Source organism: Chrysochloris asiatica, unplaced genomic scaffold, assembly GCF_000296735.1.
Source record: "Chrysochloris asiatica unplaced genomic scaffold, ChrAsi1.0 scaffold00369, whole genome shotgun sequence".
NCBI classification, from domain to species: Eukaryota; Metazoa; Chordata; class Mammalia; order Afrosoricida; family Chrysochloridae; genus Chrysochloris; species Chrysochloris asiatica.
In genome coordinates this window covers 477724-488493 of record NW_006408887.1, presented here as the reverse complement: position 1 = coordinate 488493, position 10770 = coordinate 477724, and the positions used below count along the sequence as shown (strand labels likewise).

At 43.8% G+C, this 10770-nt stretch overlaps 1 protein-coding gene across 1 annotated transcript in view; it reads right to left on the bottom strand.

Annotated features, from left to right (window-relative positions):
• Window positions 1–529: 529 nt before the first annotated feature.
• Window positions 530–10770, bottom strand: part of WNK2 (WNK lysine deficient protein kinase 2) — a 203883-nt gene continuing 193642 nt past the window's right edge. The window contains exons 26-27 of the mRNA XM_006876247.1: window positions 3637–3748; window positions 530–555 (exon numbers count right to left, since the gene is read on the bottom strand). Of these exons, the coding sequence (XP_006876309.1) occupies window positions 530–555; window positions 3637–3748 (138 nt within the window). The remainder of the gene's footprint in view (window positions 556–3636; window positions 3749–10770) is intronic.

The window sequence follows — 10770 nt, the reverse complement described above, 5'->3', positions numbered from 1 at the left end:
CTAAGGTTTCTGTGTAAGGTCTCCAAACTTCCCTGCTACAGACAGGGCTGTCCCAGGGTGGTGGCATGAGTATCAGCTATGGAAACAGAAGCCCAGGCCCAACCTCACACTGACACAGCTTTGCCTACATGGTCACCTAGCTCCAGGGCTTTGCCATGCATCTGACCTGTCCCAGCTGCTGTCTTGAGGAGCCTGAGCAAATAAACTGTAACAGCATCACACCTCAGAAGTACCACCCTGTCTGATGTCTAAACCCTTACTCAACACATCTCTAGCCACCTGCTTGCTGAGGGGCACTGGAAAGGAGAAGTTTTAAAAACCGAAGTCCTTTTTCCCCCAAAATATTTTTTATTCTTGTACATTTGTGTCTCCAATTGTGAATAAAAAAATGCGTAGAAAGTGGTTACAAAACAGTGTGAGCTGGACAAGGAGCAAGGGCTGCACCCGGAGGCCCAGTTACTTCCCATCGTTCCCTCTTCGCTCTAGATGACACGGGCCTGGCGTCTGGGTCGGGTCGGCCTGCCTGGGCTCAGTCTGGCTTCTCACTCTCAGAATCTAGAAAACAAAACCGCCATAGCTCAGTGCTGTCCAGGTGCTGCATCTACGGGGCCAGTCAGCAGCCAGGGCAAATGGAGCCAACATTCTCTGGGGGCTGTTCACAGGGAGCAGGAGTGGCTGCATCCTCAGTGCCCTGGCTCCTGTGCTTCTCAGTTTCTGTCATCTCAGCCACCACCCTCTTAGCTTTAACAAAGCACAGGCTGGCTTTCCTGAAGCCTAGACCTCAGTTCCTGCACAGCAGGCAGTGTCCCGGGGAGTGTACTGGCAGCTTGAGCCAAGCAGCACCTCTCTCTGCCTAGGTTCAGTGCTGAGCCAGGCACCCGGTAGGTCTGCAAGGCCTCTAGGATGGGCCCATCCATGAGAATAGAGGCGCACAGCCTCCCGTCTTGTCTGTCTCCATGGGACTGAGGAACAAGCAGACCTGTAGCTGCTAATCCACTGGGGCAATAAAAGAAAATACAGCCCTTCCAGCTCCAGTATGGCTCAGGAGTCTTTAGTGTACAAGAGGGCTGCCTCCTGGGACCCTGCGACAATTGTGCACTCATGGGGACTCTTCTCAAAGCCAGCACTTTTCCCAGGGCCTGTGCCTATTGGCAAAGTCAGAGCCCCTGGAGCAACCTGTGGGTGACCCTCTATAAGTATAGAGATTGACACTGGTCCAGGAGAAGTTTCCAGAGGGAGCTGTAAACCTGTTCCTTTGCACTCAGTTGGTCACAGGGATTACGACTGGAGCTTTCCTGGAGAGAGCAGAGTAGGCCCAGTGATTGACCCGAGTCTAACTCCTTCGGTTTGGGACAGAGCCCACTTCTATGGAAAATGGGGTACACTTTGTTCAGGGCTGTGACTCACGCTGGGTCGCTGAGATGACCACAGTCGTTGAGTTTGGCGTGTGGGCGGAGGGTGCTGCAAGGTCATCTCCTCCTTGCCAACAGAGATGGACCCTGGGCGGCTCTAGTTGGCAGAGTCCTGCCCATCCTCTGCCGTCACTTGGCTTCACCCCAGCCCCCTCCTCAGCTCCCTGCCCCTAGAGCTGGTGGGGGGGGGGGGCAGCACAAAGCTGCAGTGGCTGACCTGGCCCCAGAGGGAGGGCCAATGCACAGCTCTGCTCACTACTCTTGCCCTTTCTGAGAGGCCCAGCTGGCCAGCTCTTACATGGACAGAGGAAGAAAAAGATTTTTTCCACACTGTTTTCAAGCAAAAGTGTTTATTTTTCTCCTTATCATATACAGTCTCTTAGGGATTTTGTGCCACCGACTCTCCATGTACAAGGGGCGGGGGTGGGGGGTGGGAGTGGGGAGAGGCTAATAGGTGAGAGAGACTCCAAACCTTAGGTTCAGTGCAAGTTGGAGGAGAGACAGTGACAGTAGCTATTCATTTCACTCATGAAACAGAGGGGTGACTCCTAAACCAAACAGACTGAGGTGTGCGGCACAGAGGACAGAAATCTCTTACAACAGCATGTGTCCAGGCAGAAGACTCTGCATAATCACATAGACAATTCAATTCTAACTGAATTGATGGAACCATGTATTTCAACAAAAATAATTTAGCCAGTTCTAGTAATCTTCCATAGTACAGTAAAACTATACAATTCACATCTTGGCATCAGGAGGTGGTCTCTGCTAGGGGAGGAGATGGGGCCCCCAGGCTCCACTGTGGGCAGTTTTAATGCCTATGTGTGATGAGTGCCAAAGGCAGCCTGCAGGCCAGAGTCCAAGGAAATACAGTTGTAAGAGAATAAGTGAGGTTGAGGGGTGGGGGGATGTGGTCATGGGCCTCAGTACAAATTGTTGAAAAGAAAAGCCAGAAAGAGCTCAAATGAGGGGTTGGTAGGACCCCGAGGCAGCTGCCCAGCACACACTCACCCACACTCACAACACCTTGACCTAGCCCAGGGGAGGACCCTCAGGCTCTGGGTTACCAAGAGCTGTAATTTCTGAGCATTTTCTAGCAGGTTCCTCTCAGCCTTTCTAAGAGACTGTTGTTAAATGTTGCCGAGTCAGTTCCGACTCATGGTGACCCTGTATAGGGTTTCAATGGCTGTAAATCTTTGCGGGAGCAGAAAGCTTCATGTTATTCCTGCTCTAAGAGATTAGCCACTGCTAAAAATGCCCTCCTGGAAGAATTATGGGCATAAGGCAGCTCCGACAACGGGCCCAGAATGCGCCATTTAAGAGAGTGTTTCCATCTGTCTTCCGTTAGCCATTGGTTAAATCCAGTAAGATCTCACTTTTCTGAGTATGGTGCAGAGCTTGCCTAGCAATTGCAACTTTTCAATATTCAAGATAACCAATTCCACTTTTTTCTTAAACAAAAAAAATACAAAAAAAGGTTATTTGCAACAGAAAACTAAAGGTCAGACTTAGCTTCCAATTTAGAAACCATTCATAAATAAGAAATAAAGATATAAACTCATAAACCAATTATAAAATAAGATACACTTTTCCAATAAGTACTTCTAGAAACATCTCTTCCCATTAGGGATTAAAAAAACTGAACTGCAAGGCACTGTACTTCTGTGGGGTTATTACAGTGTGTAGTGATCGATCCAAGTCTAGGAAATTGGTGTGAGGACTGAGTGCAGAGCACTGGGCCTGCGAAGGCATGAAGAGTGCCTCCAGCAGAAAGGAAGCACATATTGCATGAGCATACTGCTCCCTCCTGTGCTGGCATATCCAGGGCTACCTGCCACAGTGAGGTGTTGTGGTGCTGGATTGGCTCTGTGGGGCAGCCACTGTGCCCAGACAGGTAGGACACAGTGCTCCAAAGCCAGACCATAACCTCATTTCTCTGTACTGCTCAGAGCTCTCCACCTGGCAGTGGGCAAGGCAGAAAGCTGTATGATCCACAGCCTGGGGCTAGGCTAAGTGACCATAGGTGGCTGCAAATATGGTGAGAGGATTACCATATCTGGTGTGCCCAGGTCTGGCACCTGGGTGAGATTTTGACAGCTCTGATCCCCTGGCTGGCCCACTAGAGCTAGCCAGTGCCCCCAGGACATGGGAGTGGAGATGAGGCCTCTGCTTGGACCCAGAGGTCCTGCATAGGGCAGGGCTGGGAACCTGAAGATGGCAGTACCTGGCATGGGCCTGGACAGGGCCGGGGCAGCTCCAGGGATGACTGTGGTAGACAGAGGGCCTGGCCTCAGGGTCAGGCAGGGGCCCCCTAGTCCTGCTTTTGGTGTGCTCACCTACAAGGCAGGGAGACAAGAATAGGAGGGTTACACACAGTGCAGTCAACTGGCTGTCCCGAGCAGTCTCTGCGTCCCAGGCAGGGTTTCCAGCTTCAGAAGAGTGGGCCCAAAATGAGCTGTGGGACAGGCACCCCCTGATGGGTCCCACTGGAATGACAAGTGGGACAGGGCAAAGCAGCAAGCTGACCACTGGCCATAGTGGATGGAGCCAGTCAGGCCTGGACCCTGAGATGTAGGAAGGGCTGGCACAACAGACCTCCTGTTGAAACAGGGAAGGCATGGACCCCTATGAGCTAGGTAGGCGTGAGTGAGTGTCTCAGTGCAGGTTGAGGGAGCCTGGAACTTCAGTGCAGAGAAACTCTTCTGCTCATGTGCCATCTCAAGGGCACCCCATCAGAGAGAAGAAGAATGCTGCAAGCAGATAGGAAGGACCCCAATGGCTTAATGAGAGCAGCAGAGCCCTGGTGCCCAAACCCAACATGGACATTAGGAGAAAAGGAAGTGACAGACCAAAATGAGTCTTTAAAGCCCTAAACAAAACATTGACAAATCAAATCCAGCAATATAACAAAGGTAACAATAACAGGAATGCAAGGAAATATTAACACTGGAAATCACTGCAATTCACTAGCTTACACAGTGAGGGGAGTTCTGGTGTGGCACTGTGGATTAATGCGCTGGACTGCAAGGTTGCTTTGAACTACAAGGTCAGCAGCTCAAGCTCACCAGCGTTCCTAGGAAACCCTTTACTGGGTCGCTGTGAGTCCATACGGACTTGACAGCACTTAGCAACAACAATAGCAACACAATGCGCGGGCCCAGCAGGGTGTTCTCAAAAGGGGCAGGCAAAGCTTCTGACAATTCAACACTCCTTCAAGAAAAGCACTGGCAGCATCTGCGAAGGCCAGCTACAGGACATCACAGCTAGTGTCCCAGCAATGGTGAAATGCTAAGTACCCACATACAGAGTTTCTCCTCATTTTTAATCAGCACTGCACTGGAAGTTCCAGTGATTGACCGGGAGAGGACTAAAAGGCACAAACTGGAAAGGAAAAAGCAAACCTGTCCTTATTTGCAAATGAGAAGATTGTGTAAGTAGAACATCCAAAAAGAATTGACAAACCAATTTCCAGAATTAACAAGTGAATTTTGTACAACTATAGACATGAGATACAAAAGACCTATTTCTATGTTTACAGTATACAACTGGAAATTGAAATTTATAATTACAATAGCATTCCAAAACATCAACCTCCTAGGGATAAATTTAATGAAAGATGTATAACACCTTTACATGGAACACTATAAAAATGTTGCTAAGAAAATAAAAAAGATGTAAATAAATGGAGAGACACCATGTCACAGGAACACTTACTTTGGTAAATATGTCAACTCTCACCCAACTTATCAACAAATTCAATACAACCCCAGACAAAAATCCCAGCAGGCTATTTTGTGGAAATTGACAGGCTGTTTCTAAAACGTGTATGAACTACTAAAGACCTAGAAAAGTTAAGGCAATCTTTAAGAAGATTAAAATCATACATCTTACACTATCAGACACTCAGCTTAAGTACGAGATCCTGTTCCTGCCATTAGTAGAAAAGAATGGTTCAATGGGACAAAATGGCAAGTTTGGAAACAGACCTACACAATTACTTGAAACAGACCTACACAGTTACTTGAGTTTTGAAGGATGTACAACTGCAATTCAATGTGGAAGGGAATGTACTGGAACAACCAGATATGCACAAAGAAAACAACAAACAAAATCCAACCAAACTTGATAATTACCACAAACCATCAGATACAAAATTTGAGACTGCTCACAGATCTTAGATGACAGCAACGCTATAAAGTTTCCAGAAAAAACACTAGAGAATGATTTCATGGTTTTGGAAGAGGCAAAGATTTCTTAGGACACAAAAATCGCTAAGCATGAAAAAACTGATGAACTGTATCTCAAACAAGATTTCACTTTCACCACTAGGTAAGTGAAAATATAAGCCACAGACTGGTAGAACATAAAACATATACATGGCAAAAGATATATATTTTAAAACTCCCCCAAACTGATTACAAAAAGATAAATAAATCAACTTTAAAATGGTCAAACTCCTTGCCCAGAACCTTTATAAAAGATGGCCAATAAGAATATGAAAAAGTACTGAAAGGCAAGTTAAAACAGTAATGAAGAAACTACTTCTAGACCCCAAATTATTTCACTGGTTGTTGTTGTTATGTGCCGTGGAGTCAGTTCAGACTCATAGTGACCCTGAACAGGGTTTCTGAGGCTGTAAATCTTTACGGGAGCAGAACGCCTCATCTTTCTCCGGCGGAACTGCTGGTAGTTTCAAACTGCCGACTTTTAGGTTAGCAGCCCAATTCGTAACCACTATGCTAGATGAAAAGATCAGGGAGGCAAAATGGAATGAAAAGCCACAAAAATCATAAATAGATGCAAATGTACAATGACTGTATAAATATTGCACTGACTGCAAAGTTGGTTTGAACTGCAAGGTCAGCAGTTCAAGTTCACCAGCCACTCCTTGGAAACCTTATACAGTGTCTCTATGGGTGAGAACCTTACTCGATGGCACTTAACAATAACAACAACATATTATTTTTAAAGGAATAAGAAAAGATACGCAATATAATGAAAAACTAGGCGAAATATAAAATTTTGTTGTTGCTAGGGGCCACTGCATCAGTTTCAACTCATAGTACTTCTATGTACAACAGAACGAAACTCTACCTAGTTCTACGCCATCCTCATACTGTGTGCAAGGAGATACAAGACTGAGAATTTTGGTAGAAAGTTGGAAACTATGAAAAAGGATAAGCAGATGTTGGGAAAATGAACAGAAATTCTTCAACTGAAAAGTTAAAATTAAAAAGTCAGTGAGTAAATCAAATAGCAGTCTAGACACTGGAAGACAGACACGAATATCCAGAACAAAGTACCAAGAGACAAAAGGATAAAAAATAAATACGAGACAAAGACTAGAATAAGAAGGGCTCTGTTAGGTGCTGAAAGAAGTTTGGTCTTTTGTTCTGGGTCCAATTCAAAGCCAGAGTACCTGGGGGCCCAGTACTGATTAAGCCTCACAAGGCATGATGTACTTTCCCATGGCCACATGGTGAGGCCAGTAAAGACACAGGGGATCAGTGGAGCTTCTGAGCCGATGAGTGGCAATTTTTGGAGTCAAAGGGTAAGTGATACAGTTTCTCCCATGTGCTCTCTGAACTATTGCAGTGAATTACTGGACCCAAAGAGTAAGGGAAGCCAGCAGTCTAAAGTGGAGGGAGTTATGTGAACTCTTAGGTTTGCAACTAAGTGGGAAGATGAAAAACTGGTGTGGGGCCAGCTTGTCTGAAGTGGAGGGAGTCACACAAACTCCTGAGCTTGCAGCTGATACTCACTGACACAGCCCCAGACGGCTGGGATGAGAGAGATAAGGGGCAAGTTAGTCTGAAATGGAGGAAGTCAAGAGAGACTCCTGAGCCTGTGGCCAATACCCACTGATTCAGTCTTAGGTGGCTGGTGAGGCTGTATAAGTAGTTGGGGGAACTGAACAGAGAAAGGAAGCTAAGATTTCCAAATGACACAGCTGACACATTGAGCAGAATCCGTTCTCCATCAAACAATTTGGTATCAGAGGTGGATGATATGAGTTTCCCTAGACTGTTATGTACAACTGGCATAGTGAGCTAGGTTTGCTAGAGAATGGAGACATGCAAGTGAATGGGACTCAGGAGAGAGGAAAAGAGAAGAGGGAGAATGGGGCAGAAGCAGTATGTGAAGAGTTAATAGCAGAAAAACTTCTAATACTGATTAAAGAAATCAAGCCATAGATGAAAGAATCCCTAAGGATCCCAGGCAAGATTAAAAAAAAAGAAAAAGAAGTATATTCTTAAGCACCGCATAATAAATCTCTTGAAATGAAATTATTAGAAGCCAGAAGAAGAAGAAGAAGAAGAAGAATTTATTACCTTTAAAGGAGCAACAAACAGACTGGCAGTCTACTTCCAACAAAAACATGGGAAGCCCAACAACAATGTAATGATCACTTTAAAAAGCTTACAGAAAATAACTGCCAACCTAGAACTCTACACTTTCTCAATCCTAAATAGCCTCCAAGAATGACAAGGAAACAGAGACATTTTTAAACACATAAAACTGAGAAATGTTACTGGCAGACATATATTAAAGGAAATTCTTAAGGAAAAAAATCTCAGGTGGAAGACTGGGGAGGCAAGAAGAAGTAAAACAGCCACACACACAAAAATTCAAATAGATGTAAAAGAATAATAGCTGTATGAAAATGTATTGTGGGATTTAAAGTCTATATGAAGTTTAAAAAATCAGTATCAAGGTAAGAACATATATAGTTGAGAAAAGGGTCCACGATCATATTAGATTTTGACTAAAATTGAAGGACACCAAATGAACAGAGAGAAAGCAAAGCTTCTAAGCACATGTTGTTGGTAAGTGCCACTGAGTTGGTTTCAACTCATAGTGACCCCATACAGGGTTTCTGAGGAGTGGCTGGTAGGTTTGAACAGCTAAACTTGAAGTTAGCTATCCAGTGTTTATTCTATAGCACCACACCAAGACTCCTCCAAGCTAATAGTGGGAGAAAAAAGAAATAATAAAATGCACTTAACCAATTCTGGATTAAGCATGGGGCTGCTAACCAAAAAGTCCAGTGGTTCAAACCTACCAGTTGCTCCACAGAACAAAGATAAGACTGTCTGCTCCCATAAAGATTTACAGCCTTGGAAACCTATGGAGCAATTCTACTCTGTCCTATAGTCACTATGAGTCAGAACCCACTCAATGGCCGAGGGTTTGGGTTTTAACCAATTCAAAACAAGGCAAGAAAGAAATGCAAAAGGAATACTAAACAGATAGGACAGATTGAAAAAATATGGTAAGATGATGAATTTAAATAAAGATATGTAAGCACTTACATTAAATACAAATAAATTAGTAATTTAATTAAAAGACAAAGATTTTCAAATAGGATTAAAAAAATAAAACAAAGCCCAATTACATATATACTGCTTATAAGAGACATATATAAAGCATATGATACAGAAAGACTGGCAGTAAAAGAGGGTGCATATAAACCAGGTAAATAATAACACAAGCAGGTATAGGTACAGCAATTTCAGAAAAAGTAGATTTTAAGACAAAGAGCATAATAAAGATGGATGGTGGTGGGGTATGCCGTGGAGACAGTTCTGACTCATAGCAACCCTGTGTAGGGTTTCCGAGGCTGTAAATCTTCATGGGAACAGAAAGCCTCATCTTTCTCTAGTGGAACAGCTGGTAGTTTTGAACTGCTGACCTTGGGGTTACTAGCCCGACTCGTAACCACTATACTACCAGAGCTCCTTAATAAAGGATACGTCATAATGTTAAGGAGTCCTGGTGTGATGCTGTGGGCTAATGCATCAGGCTGCAAAGTTACTTGGAAACCCTATACAGGGTCGCTATGGATTGAAATCAACTCGATGGCACTTAACAACAACATCAACAACATAATGTTAAAGACATCATAAATAAAAATCTGAGTATATCTAATAACATAGTCTCAGATATATAAAGCAAAAATTGATAGAATTTTTATACAAATATACAACCATAGAAATTTGAACATTTCTTTTTCAATACGCACAAACACACACACAAAATTAGTAAAGGTAAAGAAGATCCCAAAACAGGATTAGCAAAGCTGCCTAGTGGATTGGTAGAGTACATGAACTTAAGGAGGGTTCCATGTGACTGGGAGTGGTAAGCTTAGACAGGTACTCAAGAGGGTAGACCATGCAGGGCCTTGATGACCACATTAAGGATTATGAACTTTTCCCAAGAATGATTTCATTGAAGATTGGATTTGAAGTGAGTCACTGATTTAAGCATACCTGTTAGAAGAATCCTGCATTAGTTCAGAAGAGAAATAAGGGTAATACAGGCGAAGTGAATGGAAAGAAACAGATTCAGTTCAAGCTGACAAGGTACAGTTTCAGAGACTGACATAGAGATTGATATATCTCAAAGAGCTGAAATTATACAAAATTCCTTATCTTACCACAGTGCAATTTAACTAATAAAATGGTAATGAGAAAATCGATAACTAGGTTTACTATAAAAAAGGAAACAAACACAGTGAAAACTGCAAAACATTGTGAATGAATGTTAATGAAATTGCTACATATCAGAATTTTGGGGATGTAGCTAAAACCATCAGAGATAATTCTGTAGCCTTGAATGTATATAAGGATCCCTTGTGGCACAGTGGGTTAAGCATGGAGTTGTTAACTGCAAGGTCTGCAGTTGCAATCCATTAATCGCAGGAGAAAGATGAGACTGAAAGATGGTACATCGCATAAAAATGTACCGTCTCAGAAGTCCTATGGAGCAGTTCTACTTTGCCCTGTAGGGTCTCTAAAAGTTGGAACTGACTTGACAACAGTGGGTTGGTTTTTGCTTTTTGAATGTGTATACTAAAAAAAAGTAAGTAAGGCTGGAAGTCAACCAACTACACATCACAAGAAACTTTCTGGAAGAAAATTAACCCAAGGATAGAAAGACAGAAATAAAAAAAAAAGTGAACAGATTAATCAAGGTACAGATGCCAAGTTGTTGTTGTTAGGTGCCATTGAGTCGGTACCAACTCATAGTGACCCTATGCACAGCAGAACAAAACACTGCCTGATCCTGGGTCAACCTCACTACCGTTTTGAGTCCACTGATGCTGCCACTTGGCCAATCCATCTCATGGGGGGTCTCCCTCTTTTTCTCTGACCCTCCACCTTACCAGACATGATATTCTACTCCAGCGACTGGTCCCTCTGACAACATGTCCAAAGTATGAAAGACGAAGCCTGGCCATCCTAGCCTCCACGGAGCACCTCTGGTTGCACTTCTTCCAAAATGGATCTATTGGTTCTTTTGGCAGCCCATGGCACTTTCAGTATTCTCCTCCAACACCATAACTCAAAAGCATCAA